Source organism: Falco cherrug, chromosome 3 (genome assembly GCF_023634085.1).
Source record: "Falco cherrug isolate bFalChe1 chromosome 3, bFalChe1.pri, whole genome shotgun sequence".
NCBI classification, from domain to species: Eukaryota; Metazoa; Chordata; class Aves; order Falconiformes; family Falconidae; genus Falco; species Falco cherrug.
This window is the reverse complement of record NC_073699.1, coordinates 112607813-112628448: the sequence shown is the minus strand read 5'-3', so window position 1 is coordinate 112628448 and position 20636 is coordinate 112607813. Positions and strand designations below refer to the sequence as shown.

The window sequence follows — 20636 nt, the reverse complement described above, 5'->3', positions numbered from 1 at the left end:
GGAGCCGCGTAGGCCTGGACGGCCCGCGGGGGGTGGCAGGCCCGGCCCCTCCCGCGCTCTGCGGGCCCGTTTCAACGCTGCGCCCCACGCGTGCCCGGGGGGAAGAAATCCAGGCGGGCGCGATCAGTGTGAAATGTAAACCGATAATAAACCTCGTTAGGTGAAACCCAGACCTGTCTGTTACCAGAGGAAGGGGGTGGGTAGGCTGATCGTTGAAACGTGGCAAAGGTGTATGTGTGTGTTTCGGCAGTGTTTTTTCACTTGTTCTGCTGTGGCTTCCCCCTGCGCTGTACGGTAACGGGAGCGGAGGGGGCCGGGCCGGGCCGCGCTGCGTGGCCGCTGCCGCGGAGGCGCCTGCGCTCGCGCTTCCGTGGTGCGGCGGGCGGGGCCCGCGCGGCGCGGCGCGATGACACGGCCGCCCTGCGCCTGGCGGCGGGCGGTGCCGCGGGGTGACATGGCGGCCTGGCAGGAGCGGCGGTGAAGGTGAGCGGCGGGGCGGCGCCTGGGGAGCGGGGAGGCGGGAGCGGTGCCGGGCCGGGCTCGCCGGGGGTCGCCTCATGGGTGGCGGGGGCCGGGGCGGGGCGGGGCGCTGCCGCCCGCCGGGGGCCGCGCTGTGGGGTGGGAGGGGGGCGCTTCCCGCCCTTCGGCCCGCCCGCTCGCCTCGCCTCTGAGGGGAAGGCAGCGGCGGCCGCGTCCCCCGCGCACGGGAATGGCGGGGGAGCCGAGCCTGGGTGATCAGGAAGCTCCGCGCCCCTCATCCCCGGGTCCCTCTGCCGCAGGGACGGGGACGGGCTGGATTCGGCGTCGCTGAGAGAGCTGCGGAACGGCGTGTGGCCAGGGCGAGGGGCAAGGCAGGAAAACTGCCGTCGTCCACGTTCAGGGACGCCCGCTGACCATGCCCGACGTGTGACAACGTAACTCATCCTCAAAGTAAGCGGAGGAAGGGCAGCAGTGATTGCTGGGGGTCTCTGTGTTGGAACGGAGAAGAAAATAAGATATTTTTTAAAATTTATGGTAAATGAGTAATTTCCAACTGTAGAGTGGAACGGTATCTTTGTGAAGGAAAGGAGGCTGTTTTTAAAACAGGTATTTACATATTTTTTGGTAGGATTCTTAATTGGGTAGCTGTTGGCACTTGATGAGCCACCTTTATCTACTGGATTTTTCCCTGTAGCGCGATGTCCCTGTTGTTTACTCGTTCCAAGTCAATAGTTGCAGTGAAGAAGGATAAAAGACACATGGCTGAGGTAAATGCTTCTCCACTTAAACATTTTGTCACTGCAAAGAAGAAAATCAATGGTATCTTTGAACAGTTGGCTGCATACATCAATGAGAGCTCCTCATTCCTGGAAGGTAAGCTGAGTTCTTGAACTATGAACGTGTAACAGTGCTTCACCCACATACAGTTCCCCCAAATGTACACCAAACCCCCCTCATTCAGTTCAGTAGCACTGCTAGACCTGTGCTTATTGATACATGCATGTCTGTTTATATATTAATATTTCTAAGAACAGAAAATTATTTTATTGAATTTGGGTGGAGTTCAGGATTCATAGTTTAAAGCTGACAAGTTCGCCCATGTTAGGAAACTGAGCTATGCTTGGGTTTTATGTTGTTTGGGAGTTTTTTAATAAACCGTACAAGACTTTTTAGGCTTTTTGTCTATAATTCTTTCAGTATATTTACCTAGACATGGCATTGCTAGTGACATGTAGCAGAGGCCAATAATTGGCTTTAACAGCTTAAGACACAGACAGAAGATTATTTTTTTAAGGCTGTTGGAGTGTCTGTAGTGTTGGCTGTGTTCTGTTTAAGGCAATCCTAAGGATGAGAACGGTTATTAGATACACAAAACAGACCAGCTGATAAAAGCTGATGCAAAATTACCTCAGGGTGTAGTTGCGTATGTCAAGATCACCCACACAGGCTTTGGGACACAGATAAACATTTAGTTACGTGTATGACATCATGAAGAGATGTTTCACCCAGTACTGCAAAGGATGACTTCTGGAATTGAGAGGCATGATGTATTTTGATTTTAGAAACACACAAGAATATAGAGCTTGATCCTGTCACCACAGAAGAGCAGGTACTGGAAGTCAAAGGCTACCTGTCAAAAGTCAGTGGCATTAGTGAAGTGCTGGCAAGACGACACATGAAAGTTGCTTTTTTTGGAAGGTGAGTCACGTGCTTATGTTGCCTACGCTCCCCAGTCAGTAAAGCAACTGGCAGCTTCAGGATTGTAGCCAGTAAAAAATATTTATGGAAACACTAGTGCTCCAGCTTTTGCTTGTAATTTTGTGTCGCTGGTACTGGTCGTCTTGTAAATTGGAAGCAAATATTGTAGCACGTAATTCTTAGAAAATAGAAAAGTCTTTTTGTAAGTTGCGTATGGCACCTAAATCGTTAATGCTTCTGATACTGCTTGGGTTTAGAGAACTTGCTTTCTGTAATATCAAAAGAACTGTAGCTGAATCTCAGCAGCCTAGCTATACCATTCTTCAATTTGACTTCAGGACAAGCAATGGGAAAAGCACTGTGATAAATGCCATGCTGTGGGACAAAGTCCTTCCCTCAGGAATTGGACACACCACTAATTGTTTCCTGCGTGTAGAAGGGACAGATGGACATGAAGCTTTCCTGCTTACTGAAGGCTCAGAGGAAAAGAAGAGTGTTAAGGTATGATTTCCTTAACCTTAAGGTAAAGGAGGAGAGCTCTTCGTACCGGAAAAGGGAAGGAATAAGAAAATGAAAACACTCTCAATAAATGGCACAGTTAAGGATTGTAGTCATTAAAGGAGTAGAGATGAAGAACAGCTTTTTGTTAGGTACAGGAAGGGAGGAGTGGAGCAAGGTAACAGAATGGAACTTGTTCATCTTGTGAAAAAGGTGATACATTGTATTTATTTGTTAGTGATAGCAGGGAGCCAAAACAACGACTCGGGAGGTTCTGGGCTCTGTGTGACTGACAAAAGGCACAGACTTGCTGATAATTCCTCAATAGGCTTTGTTGACAGGAAAATCTCTCATGAACTGAACTCAGTTGCCTTTTGACTAGGAGACTCAAGCAAGTTTTATGTGGAAAACCTCCCAGGGAGAAAGTGATTTGGAGTTGGGTTTTGTCTTAAATTGTGAACAGCCCTGAAGCAGAGATAATTGTGTTAATGGGTCTTAGCATAAAGGAAATGTTATAAATTATCCATCTTTTTAATAGACAGTAAACCAGCTGGCTCACGCCCTTCATCAAGATGAACTTCTGAATGCTGGCAGCCTAGTCAGCGTAATGTGGCCCAATTCCAAATGTCCTCTCTTAAAGGATGACCTGGTGCTGATGGACAGGTGAGAAATATCTTTCTTTCCTTTCCTGCTTATCATAGATTAATTACAGAAATGTCTGCAAATACAAATTTAACAAGCATCAAGGAAATCAACCCTGTTCTAATCTGTGACAGTGACTAAAGTCCTTTGCTGTAGTTAGCAGTCAGTTTCTCTTGATTACTTCCTTTTAGTCTGTACTCTGTATCACCTCAGGACAGTGTAGCTCAGACATGGGAAATTAATGCCCTGGAAAGCTAAAACACATCTCTTACTAACTTTTTTAATTCTGTTTTTGCTGTTTCCACAGCGTAGTAATGTCTCGTCTCTTTTTATTGCTAGCCCTGGAATTGATGTAACCACAGAGCTGGACAGTTGGATTGACAAATTCTGTCTAGATGCTGACGTATTTGTCCTGGTGGCAAATTCTGAATCAACATTGATGCAAACTGTATGTTCAAGTCCACTTGTTTAGTGAATTTGGCTAAAAGTGTAAAAAAAAAAAAGACATATTAATCCTAAGAGGTTTTGTTCCGTTTTATTTAGGAGAAACAGTTCTTTCACAAGGTGAATGAACGTTTGTCTCGACCCAATATATTTATTTTAAATAACCGCTGGGATGCATCTGCCTCTGAACCAGAATACATGGAAGAGGTTTGTGATCTGTTTAAATACCTTCTCTTTGCACGGATATTATAGAGTTGATTTTGACTCTGGTCCTTTCCTTGCGGGTAGAATCGTAAAGTGTTCTATGTGATTGTTTTACAGTTGGGTTTTTATTACCGTAGTGTAGAGACTGGAGGGAGCATAGACTAGTGATTAGGACATGACTCTTGAAATGTCTGAGCTGGAAATCAAGGTGTTTCACGGGGGCCTTTTGAAGTTAGATCAATTAGATAACCTCTGGAAGATTCCATAAAAAAGTAGTCTTTGTCTTACTCTTTGTATTGGTAGCATAGACCAGCAGAGGGCATGTGGGTGCCTGGCCTAACCTCTAAGAGATGAAGCGTAAAGTGGATTTAACCGCGTGTGGGGTTTATCCTGTTTATCCCTCAGGTGCGTCGACAGCACATGGAGCGGTGCACCAGTTTCCTGGTAGATGAGCTGGGTGTGGTGGATCGAGCCCAGGCAGGGGATCGAATTTTCTTTGTGTCAGCAAAAGAAGTGCTGAATGCCAGGATTCAGAGGGCTCAAGGGATGCCAGAAGGAGGTGAGGAAAGCTAACATCAACTTTCAGTTTTCTTAAGGGAAGAAAACAGAGAATATCTTATTCCAAAGTATGGATAAAATCGGGGTGGTGGGTCAGGTTAATAATAGAACAGTCAGAAACAAAGAGATGACTTAGCAGCACTCTTGCATTGGCTTCAAGGTAAAGCAGGAGCATTTCCTGATGTCCAGCATCTGGTTGCTTTCTCAAAACTTAGTTGTTTTGTACTTGCCTCCCCTCAGGTGGAGCGTTGGCAGATGGTTTTCAAGTAAGAATGTTTGAGTTTCAGAACTTTGAGAGAAGGTTTGAGGTGAGCACTGTGTATATTAACCTTCTGCTTAGATTTTACTTCTGAGAGGCTGGGGACTAGAGTTTATAAATATGAGTGGGACTGCATTTTGGAAATGGTTTATATGGGAAGAAGTTGTGTTAGCATGCTTCTGCCTGCTGCTAATCTTGGGTTGCCTTTTGTATACAGGAATGTATCTCACAGTCAGCAGTAAAAACAAAATTTGAGCAGCATACAGTGAGAGCAAAGCAGATTGCAGAAGATGTTCGTCTCATCATGGATTCTGTGCATATTGCTGCTCAGGAACAGCGGTGAGAACTGGTGCTTGGTGCTTGCATAACTGAAGTTTGTATTCTGGGAGAAGTTTAAGAGGATATGAGCGTTTAAAATGCAAAGCAGAATACAGCATGTTTGGGAGCAGGAAGGACACGTACCAGTAGCTTGTTCAGTGAATTGTGAAAGTACTGGTAAAAGAACCTTTTTTGTCCTGTGCCGTGTGTATGTAATGTATTGTAGACATTGACGCATGTTGTTCTTGGGCAGGAGAATCCATCTTATTTCTCGAATTCAAGTGATACTTGTAGGTCAAAAATGCATTTATCTGTTTCTTTGATGGATGCTTTTTTTCACTAGAGTTTACTGTCTGGAAATGCGAGAGGAGCGACAGGAGCGTTTAGGATTTATTGACAAACAGCTGGAGCTCCTTACTCAAGACTACAAGCGGAAAATAAAACAGATCACAGAAGAAGTGGAGAGGCAGGTAAGGAGGAGTGGCTATACATTGTCTGAAACAGCTGTCAGCATGGAGGGGAAAAATGCAAAGTGCTGACAAAGCTTTGAAGAAGTATTTTTGGTTGTGGTTTTTTTCCCCCCTCTTCTCCCTTGACATAATAAAATGAAAAGTAGAATACTTGGGGAAGCTCATCTCATATAAGATGCTTTAAATAAATGATGAGACTTCGATTAATGTTTGACTTATTATTGCTACTATATTTCAGTCTTCAATGCTTCCTAAAATGTTTCAGATAAATTTCATTATTATTTCAATCTAAAATAATCAGTCTTCTTACTATCAATAATAACATGCCATTTTTACTGTTATGGATATACAGAAAAGGCCTATTCATTTTTCTTAAGTCTTATATTGCCTCATTGTGTTTCTGTCTGAATTGTTATACAGGGCACAGATTTACATACTTCTCGGCCATCATCTTTGTTTGCAAGTCACCAATATTGCATTTTGCAGTTGGTGCATAATGGCCGCATGGTGCCGCACAGTCCTGGTGCCTAGAGTTCAGCAGTGCTTACTAAGAAATGCATGTCTTCAGCAGGGATTTTCTGTCTGCCCCTGAGACAGAATATATAGAAACTCTGTCCTGTGCTGTTTCTCTAGGTGTCAAATGCAATGGCAGAAGAAATCAGACGGCTTTCAGTGTTGGTAGATGAATACCAAGCAGACTTCCATCCATCTCAAGTCGTTCTTAAAGTTTACAAGAGTGTAAGTGATGTTTGCTTCCTACGGGTTGCTTAAGCAATTTAAAGAGACCTTTTTTCGCTCCGAGTCAGTATTTATGCCAGCTAATTGAGATGCTTAGCATTCTTCCAACTAGGATATGAGCTAAGCTTTTCGTATCTTGAAAATCTTTTGTTAGAATGTGTATTGTGTAAAAAGCAAACATCTTAAAAACAAAACAAAACAAAAACCCTCAAGAAAACAGAGTAAGGAAGAGATTTATTTTTGTTTTAATAATATCAGTGATAAATCGATACATATATGATATATCACATTGTATAGATCAAACAGAACTTTTCCTAGACAACAGAGTACATGTGAGATTCTTTGATTTGCTTTTTCCTCTCCTTCACTGAAGAATTGGCAGGGGGAAATGAAATAAGTGTTAGAACAGTGGGCAGACAGAATGTGTGCTCCTGTTCTGGGAGGGTTTTTTTAACTGGCAAGCTCTAGCACCTGCAGCCTGCATCTTACCTGTGTTTACTTTAAGCTTAATAACCTGTTCTCTGTTTGTCAGGAGCTGCATAAACACATTGAGGAGGGCCTGGGCCGTAACATGTCAGATCGTTGCTCCAATGCAATCACAGCTTCCCTGCAGACAATGCAGCAAGAAATGATAGGTCAGTTCAGCAGGCAGTATTTCCCTTTCCTTTTAACTGAAATGCAAAAGAACTAGGTAGATGTTCTGGCGTTCTCTTTAATCTTACGGCTGATGTGCAGTGGGCATCTTAGTTTCCATCTTGATTAGACTACTCCTGTTTTTTCCACACTGTGTCTAAACTTTTACAGTGATTTGCTAATTAATACTCAGTTAACTTAATCCTCATGACAGAGAAGAACTGTGACTTTGGAAACTTGAGACATTCTCGGACCAAGAACCTAATGAAATGTGAATGACTTGTAACTAGGTGCCTGTCTGAATCTAAGTTTTAATTGTAGTATGGTGCCTGAACACTTTTAGAACTAGCCTTCACATTTTGTTTTACCAAGCTATTGCTAAATTGTATACGTTACCAGCTACCTGTAAGGATTTAGTAGGGTTCATGGAAAGATTTTATTCAGGGTTCTGAAGAACTAAGAATTCAGTAGTAATTTGTGATGCGTCTCTCATTTTGCAACATACTTGGCTTTAGCACTTTTAAGGTAGCAAGAAAATAAACTATGGAGGATGGAACAACCCATAACCACCCTGATTACAGAATACAAGTCCAGTTAATCCTTGTGAACCCAACAGCCGTTTTTAAAATGTTTTTATTTTCTGTCTCTGCAGATGGTTTAAAACCCCTTCTCCCAGTCTCTTTGCGCGGCCAGATAGACATGTTAATTCCCCGACAGTGCTTCACGCTCAGCTATGATCTGAACTGTGACAAGCTTTGCGCTGACTTCCAAGAGGACATAGAGTTCCATTTCTCTCTTGGATGGACGATGCTGGTGAACAGGTTTTTGGGACCAAAGAATGGTCGTCGGGCCTTGATGGGCTATAACGACCAGGTAGGATACCTCACCGAGCGGTTGGGATAGATGGGATATTGAGTGGCTGCTGAAATATTTTTGGCGGAAAGAGCAGTGGCTTGCCTTCTCTTATTCTGTACTTTGTTTTTTCTTTTGTCGCTGCTTTTCTAATTAGGTTCAACGCCCTTTAACACCAGCAAATCCCAGTTTGCCTCCTTTGCCTCAGGGCTCTATGACCCAGGAGGAGCTCATGGTGTCGATGGTAACTGGCCTGGCCTCATTAACTTCCCGAACTTCCATGGGGATCATCGTGGTTGGTGGTGTGGTATGTTGACAATCTGAGCAGCATTTATATAAATAAAATTGGAACACTGACTTGACTGGGGGTGGATGGTTTCTCACAGGGGAGATGATTGCTTAAAGGTGTCTTTTACTTTGGAAACAGGGATTCTGTGAACCAGACAAAGTTTGTTTCCACTTGCAGGTGTAATTTAAATGTGCTGTAAAGGTTAACCCATACAGAACCCCAATAGTTTAGGTTAGGTGTTTTTATTTTATAGGCTGGAAATAGTAGTAAGCCGTCTGACAAATGAAACCACTTGCAAGTCAAGGTTATCTTTCTGGCTCATTTTCATGTGCCTAGAATATAAGCACAATGCTCGGTGCAACGTTGTTAGGAGTTAGCATCATTCCTGGACAATGATTGTGTCATTTTTTTTTTCCCTTGTGCTTTTTTTAGGTCTGGAAGGCTGTGGGTTGGAGACTGATTGCTCTCTCTTTTGGCCTTTATGGGCTCCTTTATGTGTATGAACGCCTCACCTGGACCACGAAAGCGAAAGAGAGAGCTTTCAAACGGCAGTTTGTAGAGTATGCTGGTGAGAAATTGCAGCTCATCGTCAGTTACACAGGTTCTAATTGCAGCCACCAAGTCCAACAGTGAGTTGCCTATATTCAGCTAAAACCTTATCTAAATTCTATTGTGAGTTTTTTTATTTAAATTATATTTATTGTAAAAACAAGGTAAGTTTGCATATTGAATTCCAGATTTAAAAAGGTGTAATGATACAAGTGTTTTAAAAGAATATTATGTTTTTCTGAATCATGGATGTAGTATTTGGGTGCTGTTAAGGTTTAGTCTTAATGTACTTCAGTCTTTCAAATCAAGTTGCTCTGATGCTCTGATGTATTCTTGTGCAGAAGTGGAAGGACGAATGTCTGAGACAGTATCATCGTCACTATACGTCAGAGGGATTTATTCCTTGAATTTGCTGCTTGATCTTACTTTTTGTCTTATCTGACTATTCTTGTTTCATAGAGAGCTTGCTGGAACATTCGCTCATTTGTGTCAGCAAGTGGATGTTACACGGGAGAATCTTGAGCAGGAAGTTTCTGCCTTGAATAAAAAAATCGAAGTTCTGGATTCACTGCAGAGCAAAGCAAAATTGCTCAGGTGAGCTTTTATTATCCTGTATACTCAGACAACTGTTTTTCATGTGATTGCCCCAAGATTTTCAGATTAGAGTGTGTCTTTGCAGTTCTCCTTCCGTTGTAGTGTTTGGGGTGCAGACACCAGCATCTTTCCTTACCAAGTCATGTTCCCTTTTACTATGTACTTTCCCATGTACTGTTGACAGTCATTTAAATCTCCTCTCTCACAAAACACTTCTTCCTTCTTGTTTTTGGTTTGTTCAGAATTACAGTTCCTTTCCATTTATCAAAACTTACAGTCCTCTACTCCTACAAATTCCTTCAAGCTACTATAAAATTATTCTAAGTCTCACCTTCACCCTTGTACACTGTTTTCTGATGTTTTTCTTCACCCTGCGAAGGCTGTCGGGAAGAATTTTTCAAACATTCCTTATCTACACAATAAAATCAATATGAAATTGTGACCAAGATCTTGGTTTGAACCTCAAGGTCTAGGGACTGTTAGCAGGCAAGCGTTCCTGACCTGAGGGTCAGCATTCTGGAATGGACCTCTGGCACTCCTCTCTGTGCCTTACTCTTCACTTGTTTTGGTCAGGCTTCTTTCAGATTGGCTTGAGGAGAGCTATTTTACTCACCTAATGGCAGCTTTCTGTCCTTGCAGGAATAAAGCAGGATGGCTTGACAGTGAGCTCAACATGTTCACACATCAGTACCTGCAGCAAAGCAGATAGTGTGAGAAGAAGAGAAAACCAACACTGTTTCCCTTCAGTGCTCTCTTAATTACTGCAGAGAACATGGTGGGTGATGGAATTCCCTAAAGGGAATGAGATGAGCAAAAGCCTATTGCTGTGTTTCCAGTTGCTGTGTGAACAATAGGGTTCTGCTTCCCCGTTTTGTGTCCCACCTCTAAACACTAATTTGTTTATAACTCTTCTTTTTCCTTCTTGTGAGACCAGGCTACTTCAGAAGGAATGTGTGCTTCATACATTTACAGGGACTTCTTAAAGCAAAATCAAGTATAGTAACAAATTTAAATCAAACAAACATCAGGTTTAAAGTTATTCTGACACCTCTTTATGGAGTCATTACTTTTAGTACATGAAGATAGAACTTCTGACTTCCAAGCCCCAAGTTTATGTATGTGTGACAAACAGCTGTTTGTCTGAACACAGATCCTGTGCACACAGACGTAATGGTTTCACAATGCATTTGTAGCTCGGGCAGGCCTGTTTCCTAGGTTAATGTTCTGTTATTGTAGAACGTGACAGAGATTCACCGTGCCCCTTCATAGAAAGGTTTATTACTGTCAGTATGTTTGAACTTATGAAGAAAACCCAGTTCTCTTCCAGAGCAAGAGAGACTTAAGAGGTTGTTTTGGTAAGCTTATTGTCTTTGGAGTTAGTTTCTTCATCTTAAGAGCTTTTCAGTAATGCAGTCAGGCCCATTTCATGTCATGGACGAATAGCTTGCAGAGACTAGCTCCTGTGAAAGCAGGTACTACTGATAATTTGGCAGCTTATTGAGGAAGAAAAATAGGAAAGAAAAGCCATTTGGCAGAATGTGATGAACTGCCTTATGAGATAAGTAGATGAATGTGGGTTTTTTTGTAGAAATGCACAGCTGTGTTTTTGGAAGCAGGCCTTTGGAATTCCATTCCCACTATTTGGCCACAGCAACAGCATGCAGATTACAAGCTGTAAGAGGTTTTTCTTCATGTAGAGTTCCCAAAGGACGTTACAGTCCATGCGGTAATAACATTTGATGTTGCTTCTCTTCTGTTAAAAGTACAAGAGTGAGCTGGCAAGTGCAGCTCCTCTGGGGCACTGGGGAGACCTGTCCCTTGTATTTCATGCCAGGGCAAGAATGGGTTAAGGCAACATTTTTTTTAAAGTTCTTTATTTGCAGTTAGATGAAATTAATCATTGAGTTTTGCCCTGAAGCAATTTTGAATTTGAATTACAAGATTTGGGAATTGTAAGGACTTGAGTCTTCCTGTTGGAGTTGACAGAGGAGAAATTTTCACTGATTTCAGCAGCACCAGGATTAGGTTCCGATGTTGTAAAGTTTCTTTTCCACTTGGTGGGTCAGTATTTTGCCCTGTGTTAGCTATAATCTTTCTGTTCCCCACAAAACGTCTGAGGAATCCAGAATCAGATCTTGTAGTTCTGAGGTTAGTGACAACCCTAAATCTGTTCAGCACCAAACTGTAGAGAATCTGGGCTATCTTTGAGCAGGTCCCAGCTGAATTCAGAACCACTAAGCAATGGGGGTTTTTCTTACTGACAGTGGGACTTTTCACTGGAAATTGGTATCAGCTGGCCTTAGGATTTCTTGTTCATACTCAGGTGTGAATATGTGTGCCTGTGACAAGTCCCCTGGTCTGTGTGTCATGAAAGTTCCAGAAAGAAGCAGCTGCATGATACTTGAGGGAGTAGAAATAGTGAGATGTCGGTATGTTAGGCTGTTCTGAGATTTGCAGTAATACTTGAAGTATCTCGATTATGGCGGAGCTGGCAGTGAGACTCTTGTTATGTCCCTGGAATGCAGGAAGCAAACAAAACTGTCACTTGTAGTAGATAGCTTTGATTCCAACCCAAACTGAAAAGCCATTTTCATCAGAAAGCCTCACTGGCCTTGGTTGGTTTCCTCAGGCAACCACCAGAACATAAATATGGCTTGGACCAGTTATGAGAGGGAGTAAGAAAGAAACTTGAGTCCTTGCCTCTGGAAAGGTGTTCTCTAAACTTGTGGTGAAGTGTACCGGAGTAAGTGAATCATCCGCTGTTACTCTGCTGTAGGTATTATGTGAATAAATTCAGATCTTGAGTCTCTCAAGTTACCACATAGACATTTATAATAGGCTATACACTGTGCTATTGACTTAAAACGTTAAGCACACCCCTAATACACCAGGAAATTGTCAATTCCAGGTAGAGGGAGCTGGTGATATATTACTGCTCAGCAGCTCTAGGCAGCCTGAATTGCTGACCTTGCTTTTGAAGACGTGGTGTTTGCAGGTCTTCAGCAGGCCTTTGGGGGAAATCTGATAAATGAGCTAATCTTTAAGCCAGTATCTGATCTGTAAAGGGAAGAGAGATTGATGGGTTCTTAGAATCGGGTGTCTTGCCCATGTGTGTGTTTCTGATGCTGCTGAGATACTGGTGATGTAGGCATTCTCGCGGTAGTGCTGAAACCTAACCTATAGAATGGGGGAAAAAACGCTTGAATTTTTTTAAGAAGCAAAACTGCTAACATGGGAGGGAAGATTTTTTAAGTACGTGTGCAACCCTTGTCCCTAGAAGCCTGAGTGATCGAGAATTGAACTTAAAACAGAAGGGCCTATAAGCTGGATTCCTCTCAAATGAAACAGAGCTGTTCTTTAATTGAGAGTGGTGGAGGAATGAACATACCAGCAAGGAGGCTGCTCTCTTCTGATTTTTGTAAAGAATGATAACCTAATCCTTAGAACAGGTAATTCCAAAAAAAGCCTTCCTTAGCCTCTTATTGAAGAAAGTCAGCTAAATGCACTTTATCTTATTGCTGCTACTTATTTTTCTTATTGTGTTATGTTGATGGAGCTCTTTGAAATACTCTTACCAGTGAGTTTTCTCTCTGCTGTATTTAAGGTGATAAATTTGCATGAATTATTCCTGTATCAATGCTGTAAACAGTGGAAACCAAAATAAAAATGAATTGGAAAAGCATTTCTCCTGATGTGTTCTGCATGTTGATACAAAGTCTTCAAGTGTAAGTATAATACATTGAGATGATGATATGCTGCTGTGTTGTAGGAAAGTGCATGTTTGACATTAGTGGCCTTTTATCTGTGTTCTTACTTCGAAAATTAACAGGCGGCCAGTGATGCCGAACAACCTGCTGGAAAGGTTGAGGATTCCTTCTGAAGTGACGCTGGAAATGCCGGTGTGGCGTTAGCGGTGGCTGGAGAGCATGGTGCCAGTACCGGCCAGCAGGCAGGCGTTAGTGGGCTGCAGTGGCGGTGGGGAGCTCCCGCGGGGTGTGACTCTGTGGTTAGAAACGCAAAGGGCCGGTTTCCAGCGATAACCTTTCCGAAAGGGCTCCTTCCCGCACCCCGCCCCGGCCGCGGCGGCTGCCGGGCCCTGCGCATGCCCCGGGAGCGGCGGGGCGGGGCGGCCGGGCGGGGCCGCCCTGGGGAGCCCCGGTGGCGGCTGGAGCGAGGCGGGGATCTCCCGGCGGCTCGGGCCGGCGCAGGCGGGCTGGGGACGCGCAGGCGGCGGGGGTGAGCTGCACCGGCGGGGCTGGCGGGCCGCACGCCGTGCCCGGGGGAGCGTTACCCGCTCTGCCGGAACGGCCGCTGGAGGAGGGAGGGGGGGCGGCCCGTGCCCGGCCCTCTGCCCTGCCCCGCCCCGCCCCGGGCGTGGGGGGCCGAGCCCGTGGGTCTGGCAGGCACAGCCCCGGCGGGCGCCGCGGGGCTGTTGGGCAGCTTCCTTGCAGAGGGGCGGGAGAGTCCTTGGCTCCCGAGACAACCGTTATTTATTTTTAACTGTGAGAAGCTAAGCTCCTTTTCGCAAAGGTTTCAAACTAAAGCAGTTTCGTAAGCTCCAGGCCCTGGGGCTGAGCATGAAGGATTAACAGCTTCTTGTAGATTATGCTGAGAGTGGGTCTCATCTGGTAAAACCCTTCCAGAAAGTCCCTTGACTAATATTTTCGGAGTATTTGCTTTCCGATGAGCAATGATGAGACGATGTTGATAGCTTTGTCCTGTGAATGCTGTGAGAACTTCTGTTTTGCTCAAATGATCTCAAATTTAGTGCCTCAAGACTGGTATTTCTGGTTTATGTCCTGTAGTGCACTTTGCTTATTTTGTGTAACAAAAAGATGTGTTGTAGTTTTTTGATTGTTAGCACAGCTCTTCATTCCTACCAGTGCCGTTGTACAGCATATGCATTTGATAGCTCATGTCCAGTTGTCAGGGTAGCAGACACAAAAACAAATCAGATGAGCTTTGGAGAAGGGTTTAGGGATCCTTTGCAACAAAAGGTCCTAGGGAAGCATGTAGCTTTCTTGAGCACATGATTGATCACTCTAGCCACAAGCAGTGTGGGGGTTTGGGTTTGGGGTTTTGTTTTATTTTATTTAAAAAACACTTTCTGCAAATGTAGAGGAGCTTGTGATGATGTGAACAGTGAGAGCCTTACAGTCAAATTAAGCTTCATTTATTTATTAACAACCCCCCACCCACCCCCAATAAAAGGGCTGTAACCCTTAGTGATTAATGTGTGGGATTGGAATTGTCTGACCCCTAGTCCTGATTCATAATTCAGCCTTTTGTAGTTCTTCCTGCCTGGGTAACACAGAGGACAGTTTTGATTCAGTATTTTTTTGGATGTAGTACATACATTTGTATTTATTATTCATATTTTGAACTTACAGGCATCCTGGTATTATCACAGTATAAATTGTGATGCTTAAAAAGAACATTAGAGTAGAATTACATGAGGTTGTCCTAAATATCAGCCTCTGAATCAAAAGTCTCTTATTTGGCTTTTTGCTGTGACTTTTTTCATGTTTACCATTTCCTCTGTAAGAGTGTCTTTATTCAGTCAGCTACCGCTTTCTGGGTGTGAAATATTTGACAGTACATCCGAGGGGAGAGAAGTATGCAGTGGTGCTAGTTCTTAGTGTGAAGAGTTTTGAGACTGGATGATTTCTCAGGAGCAACGATCAGTACTTCTCAACATTTGTGAAAAGTCCCCTGAGAGTGGTTTTTCCTGAGTCTGCTTCTTTGCCTCCGGCTTTACAGGAAAATGTTTTCACAGAATGGAGTTAGGGCACCTGAAGAGGCTGCGTCAGGCCAACCAGGACCTTCTACAAAGGCTCAGAACGAAGCAGGAAGAGATCAGAAAAAGACTTGCCGGCAAGCCACTGTTCCCAGCATCGCCGCATAATAGAACAACTACTGATAGATCTGTCCCCCTGCCCAGGAGAGGGGTATGTGTTGTGTCTGTGCTGGGAGGCAAATGGGCCATGTGTGACAGTCAGCAGCTCTCTGTATGGAGTGGTGTCGTAAAGGAGACGCACAGGGACATGGTAGAAAGTAGAATGTGGAATCTGTTAGAAGAGCAGCTAGACTTTGTTTATGGTTCATCCTGTAGTCTCCAATACGTTCTCCTTGCAAAAGGTTCACAGATCAGTTCCTGCCTAAGAAATGTCCTATCCTAAAATAGGAGTGGACGTTGTGGAACATAATCCTTTTATTCTAAGCACAAAGGCTAAAAGTTTAACAATTTCTCAGATTGGCAAAAACTGCATGTAGCTGAAAGTGGATCCATTTTTTGTCTTCTCCAAACACTTAATAATGTCTCATGAATAATATAAGGATTTATTTTTCCCCACAGGAATTTAAAGGGGTGAGCATAGTAGAATGAGAGATTGGTTTTCTCTTACTGAGTGATGTCCTAATGAAAGGTATTTGTAATCTGGATGATGCCATGTGGTATGAGAGTCTCTGTCCTTACAGAAGGGAAATCAGGTTGATGCTGTGACTTCTACAGCTGACCCTGCAGTGTTGGTATCTGTGGAACCTGGAGCTTATGCAGCCCGAGCAGCCCTCTGTTCATCTCTTAAACACAGCAGCAATGAAAGAATGGTACAGCAACAACAAGCAAAGACAGAGGAAGCAGTAGGTTTGGATTCCAGCTTCCCTGGGAAAAAGAATGTTATGCCAGAGTCTGCAATCATTACGTGTGGCAGAGAAACCTCTAGAGTGGATAGGGATGGCCCTGCTCGAGGAAGTCAGGAGAAAGAGTCCTTCCTTCTGGGACATGGAGAGAACAGAAAACAGTCCACTCTGCTGCATGGGTCCCAAGAGAAAAAACAGCTTAAGGGTCATCCGGACCCATCACTGAGCAGAACACAAAGTGAAGAGACCAGCAAGCAGCATGTGGTCATTAGAGAGCCCATAATTTGTAAATCAATCTCGCTGACATCTCAGTCCAAAGGGTTGAAGGTAAATGGTGAAACCAATGCTTTGCTTATTTTCGTAAGTCAATAGGAGGATGGGGAGGAAGGGTCAGGAGAACATTACTTGCCCTGTTCCCACTGTGTAAATTGGAAGTTGGGTCAGAACTGTTCCTGGCCTTAGCAGCCAGGGGCTGTTGGCAGTCTGTTCAGGCCCTGCTTTCCTTAGCCCTTGAACCAAAGACCAGAAAACTGTAGCACTTCACTGTCACTCTTTGCCATTTGTATATGTGGTTCACGTGCTCAGGAAGAACAGCCTGGTGCAGTGCTGCTGCTGTATAGCTTGCTTCCGTAAGCGTGAAGGGCAGGCTGTTGCTGTGATCGTCCTCCAGGGCAGCGCAAGTGGCCTGATGTTTGGGGATGTGTGGTGCAGGGTGGTCAGCATTCTGTTCAAAGCCATGAGAAGTACTGACTTGGCCTGGGGAAGTCCCCTGCCTCTTTCTGTTTTATGAATTGGGAGGACAAAGGGCTAGCGAGTAAATACTGGTAGAGGCATAGACAGAATCCAGCCACAAAGCCAGCCAGCTCCCCCATTTGAACAGCTGCCAGTTGTCTCCTAAGCTGTACCTTTGAGTGTCCTGCTAGATGCATAAGAAGTCTTTTTGAATTGTTTTCTTCCCAGAAGGAAGCTGGTCATGTGGCTTTTCAGTCTGACCCTGAAGAATATACCATACCTGTGAGCAGTTGGTCTGTGCATCCTTTCCTGGGCTATGACTGGATTGCAGGTGAATCCTAAACCTAAAGCAAAGCTGTCAGCATGATCTAGTAATATAAAGAGTTGAAACACAGCTTACAACCCCTTTAAGTTGAGGTGTGACAGAACTGCAGTCTTAGAGTTCACGTAGCAGGTCTCAGCAAAGGAGCTGCAGTTTTGTCAGAAGCTGCTCCCTGTCCAGGCCGGAGGTGACCCGTGCTTCCCTGGGAGGGTGAAGTGGCAGTGGTATAGGGATCCAGGCAGCAAACGCCAACGCTGAGTGGGGTCAGAGGGTGTACCAGGTAACCAAAGCAAATGAATGCAATAAGGGGCCCAAACCATGCAGTACAGCACTGGCTTGACATGATGGCACACTCCTCGTTATCCATTTTGGTACTTCAGACCTTCGGTAGCCTTGACTGTTTTGTGTGAGGCTTGTTTCTGAGCTTTCCCAAATCTGGTAAATCCTTAAACTTTTCTCTTTCCTTGGTGTTCTCAGGGCTCCTAGATAACAACTCTTCAGTAGCAGAAAAATCGGACCAGTACTTTGCTGAGCTGCATGAGTTCCGACAGGCCAACCAAGCTGCATGTATTCATGAGCAGCACCTGGAGTAAGTGGGTGTGGTGGAAGGTCTGAAGCAGCAACATATCCCTTAAGAGTAGTGAGAAGTATAGTCTGACTGCAGTGGGAAATTACAAGGGTGGCTCTGTAGGTCTGTCTTTACCTCCCAGTCAGGAATGTATGCTTGGAAAAGGTGGGGGTGTTCAGAGGGCCTGCCCCCCCCCTGTCGCTAACTGATCTGTTTGTGTGTTTCTTTAGGCCCAAGGCTCTGGATTGCATAGTTCCTGAACAAGAACCAGATTTGATAACCAGTTCTCATAAGTGTAAGATGAGATTTCTTCATAATTCAATTCTGTGAACAAGCAACAGAGCAGTCTTTGCCTGTCGTTCTGAGAGCGCCCCACATCATACAAGACAGGGAAGAATGTGTTATTTTTAGCTGCAGCTTCTAAACCAGATTCAGCTTCCTACTCCAAAAATACTTGAGTCTTCTAGGGATCCTCTCAATCAGTGTCGTCTTATTTTCTCAGGGTTTCTTATAATTAGCTAATGTTCTCTTTTTTCAGTTGAGGAGGTTGAAGTTTTGGTTTTGCTTTTTAGGAACTTATTTGGGGACAGGAAGTGTAAAAGATATTTCAGGAAAAGCAGCTCTTTCTGTAGAATGCATATGTGGCACTGCAGTAGAACACAGCTTTGTGGACTGCATTGAGGAACCTTCTGAAAAACAAATACCATGGTGGTTTTTTACTCTGTGGCAGGTGTTTACTGTTACCAATTAAACCAGCGCCTCTTCACTGTCCCTGTGGATTCAGAATCTGCCTGTCCCATGTGTAAGATCCCACGTACTCACCAGCCCCCAGCGACACTGGAAGAGCCAGCCTATGTCAGGTAAAGAATTATTGCTTTGTAATATGCAGAACTTGAGGAAACAATAAGGAAGAAAAAGCTGATCTTGTGAGGGAGAAAACAGCATCAAAATAGCTTGTAAAAGGTTGTTTTTCTCAAGGCAGAGGTGTATCTCTTGCTTAAAAACTCCCTACTGATCTTTGCTGTAAGCAGAAACGGTTCTGAAGTCAGTGAGAAACGTGTGGTTTAGCTGAATTTGGTCCAGAATCTGAATGTACATGTTAAGTGTTAAGTGTCTAGTGCCCTAACCCAAAACTGGTTTGCTTGGTTCACTTTGGGATTAGACCCTTGGATTCTGAGTGGGAAGGGCATGCAAATTTCCTCTGCCTTGTCAAACCTTGTGTTGTTGCAGGGTCAGCATTCCCAGGTCTACCCTTATGCCTGCCTACAAATACAAAGCCCATCGCAGGAAGAGCTTTGAACCGACAGATAACCTAGGATTACCTTCAGTAAGTTGCTGTTTTCTTGCTGATACTGATGGCGCAGCCCAGGCTAGGTGTTGTTTTACAGCACAAGGAGAGAGAATATGGGACTCATCCCCCTGGCAGGGTTTCCACTAAAATTTCTGATCTGCGTCACTGAGATAGCAAGAAAAAACATTGGTTTGTGCTTCTGAGCTTATACCTGGCATGATGTATATGACATATCCCCAAATGCTTTACACTAAGGAAAAAACCAAAAAGTACCATACGGAGCTGTATGCTTCTGGGGCATGATTCAGCTGACTTATTTCAGACATTGACCTTTCAACAGGATGAACGAAGAACGTCTGTGTTTCTTTCCACAGATGTTAGGGAGTCTAAAAGACAGGCTTCTGTGAAGTAGTCGCAGCATATACAGGCCAGGCAAAATCAGTAGTGGCAAGGATGGGTTTAAGACTGATTTTGTGGAGTTGGTCCTGTATTGCAGCCACTAGGCAATTCCGCAGGCAGTGTTACTAATGAGACCTAGCCCTGTCCTAGGGATTTCCAGAGAAGAGTTAGGAAGAAGCCTGGTTATGAGGTTAGGGAAATGCATGGGTCGGTTGACACAGGTTCAGAGAGGTTGGGTGCTTGAGTTCATAAACCAAGAGATCGGTGTAGAAATAATAAGCTAGTGAAAGGTGGAAGAGGAGACAGCTATGCAGTTTTGCTTCATCAGAGACTTCTTCTCTTTCCTGTTAGTGACATAAAACTCCTCAAAAATTAATTAATTATTTACTTGCTAAAATTTTCTAAAATTTTTCTAAAAACTTTCTGTGCAGAAGTTATTATTTAAAGCTAACAGGCCACAAGGGTAAAGCACTCCATTGCAGCATTCCTGTCTGTTTCCACAGCATTGCCTGGCTGGCTGGGAAAATATCATCCCCTCCAGCAATCCTGTGCTCAGCAGTTTGGATCTGCGAGCTTCACTGGAAGAGAAGCCTTCTCACCATCCTCGCCTGGTAAGAATAGCCTGTTAAAAGAGTCCCTGGAGATGCTGTGAATTGCACAGACAGATATTGCTATCCTGTCTCTATTAAAGCTATAATCATTGATGACTGAGCATATGAAAATGCCTGGAAGATTATCTCCTTAGCCCACAAGAAAACATTTTCATTCTGCTGTGTAAACTAGTGCACACAGACACAAAAAAGCAAATGGAGCTGGATAACAGGCAAAAGCCTGTTTAGCTCACTGGTCTTCATCAAAATGGGAAAAGTCACTTTGGCATGCTTTCGTTAATATCCTCTTAATTTGGATTCCAGAACTCGGTGTCCAGAGTGTCAGGAGGAACCAGAACCGACCAACTTTTGAACCTGACCCACCTGACACACTTCAGATTTAGCAGTGCTTCTCATCAGAGGGAGCAAAACAAACCTGGACACTACAGAGCAGCTCCATTAAATCTGACTGCCTCAACTCTGTGCACCACCGATTTGATTGCCCCGGGGAAGGGATGAGCGCAGGGTGTGGAAAAAACTCTTATTTTAATAAAAATAAATCTTTGAATGGATTTTTCCTGATTTTTGGAGTTGTGGGTCCATGAGCACCCAATACACATATATGAGTTTGTACATTTAACTGTTTTTTGTTTTCATTTTTTGCCTTCTGCATCTACTTCTAAGCAGATACGTGAGCTTTCCCACATAGGGCTGGATAAAGTGATGTGTGCAGGATGACTAACTAGTACTGTTACCACTAGGACAGCCACAGCAACAGAGTTCATCTGCCACCTCAACTAAATAAACCAGAAGTGTAATGTGAACTCCGAATGCCTGGGTGAGGAATTGGCCTGTGAATGGCCTGATTC

General features: G+C 44.1%; 2 protein-coding genes across 7 annotated transcripts; both read left to right on the top strand.

Annotated features, from left to right (window-relative positions):
• Positions 1 to 364: 364 nt before the first annotated feature.
• Positions 365 to 12908, top strand: MFN2 (mitofusin 2). Of its 4 annotated transcripts, XR_008731234.1 has the most exons (20): positions 365 to 483; positions 780 to 930; positions 1175 to 1353; positions 2043 to 2178; positions 2517 to 2679; positions 3215 to 3339; positions 3658 to 3766; positions 3862 to 3969; positions 4372 to 4525; positions 4765 to 4832; positions 5001 to 5122; positions 5445 to 5571; positions 6205 to 6309; positions 6842 to 6944; positions 7595 to 7815; positions 7952 to 8101; positions 8516 to 8712; positions 9092 to 9226; positions 9866 to 10001; positions 12831 to 12908. XR_008731234.1 is itself a non-coding variant. In XM_055703969.1 (19 exons), the coding sequence occupies exons 3-19, from the start codon at positions 1179 to 1181 to the stop codon at positions 9933 to 9935; spliced, it is 2268 nt and encodes a 755-aa protein (XP_055559944.1). In that variant the 5' UTR covers positions 365 to 483; positions 780 to 930; positions 1175 to 1178; the 3' UTR covers positions 9936 to 12908. The 4 variants fall into 4 exon arrangements, 3 of the variants coding, with proteins under 3 accessions (XP_055559944.1, XP_055559946.1, XP_055559945.1); XM_055703969.1 differs by having other exon boundaries at positions 9866 to 12908; XM_055703971.1 differs by having other exon boundaries at positions 1109 to 1353; positions 9866 to 12908.
• Positions 12876 to 20339, top strand: MIIP (migration and invasion inhibitory protein). 3 transcript variants are annotated; one of them, XM_055703976.1, is made up of 10 exons: positions 12876 to 12951; positions 15003 to 15174; positions 15704 to 16192; positions 16826 to 16928; positions 17397 to 17508; positions 17718 to 17782; positions 18218 to 18347; positions 18718 to 18814; positions 19681 to 19788; positions 20092 to 20339. In XM_055703976.1, exons 1-10 carry the CDS (start codon positions 12893 to 12895, stop codon positions 20284 to 20286), a joined length of 1530 nt encoding a protein of 509 aa, XP_055559951.1. In that variant the 5' UTR covers positions 12876 to 12892; the 3' UTR covers positions 20287 to 20339. The 3 variants fall into 3 exon arrangements, with proteins under 3 accessions (XP_055559951.1, XP_055559949.1, XP_055559952.1); XM_055703974.1 differs by lacking the exon at positions 12876 to 12951 and adding an exon at positions 13178 to 13462; XM_055703977.1 differs by lacking the exon at positions 12876 to 12951 and adding an exon at positions 13340 to 13462 and having other exon boundaries at positions 14987 to 15174.
• The last annotated feature ends 297 nt before the right edge of the window (positions 20340 to 20636 follow it).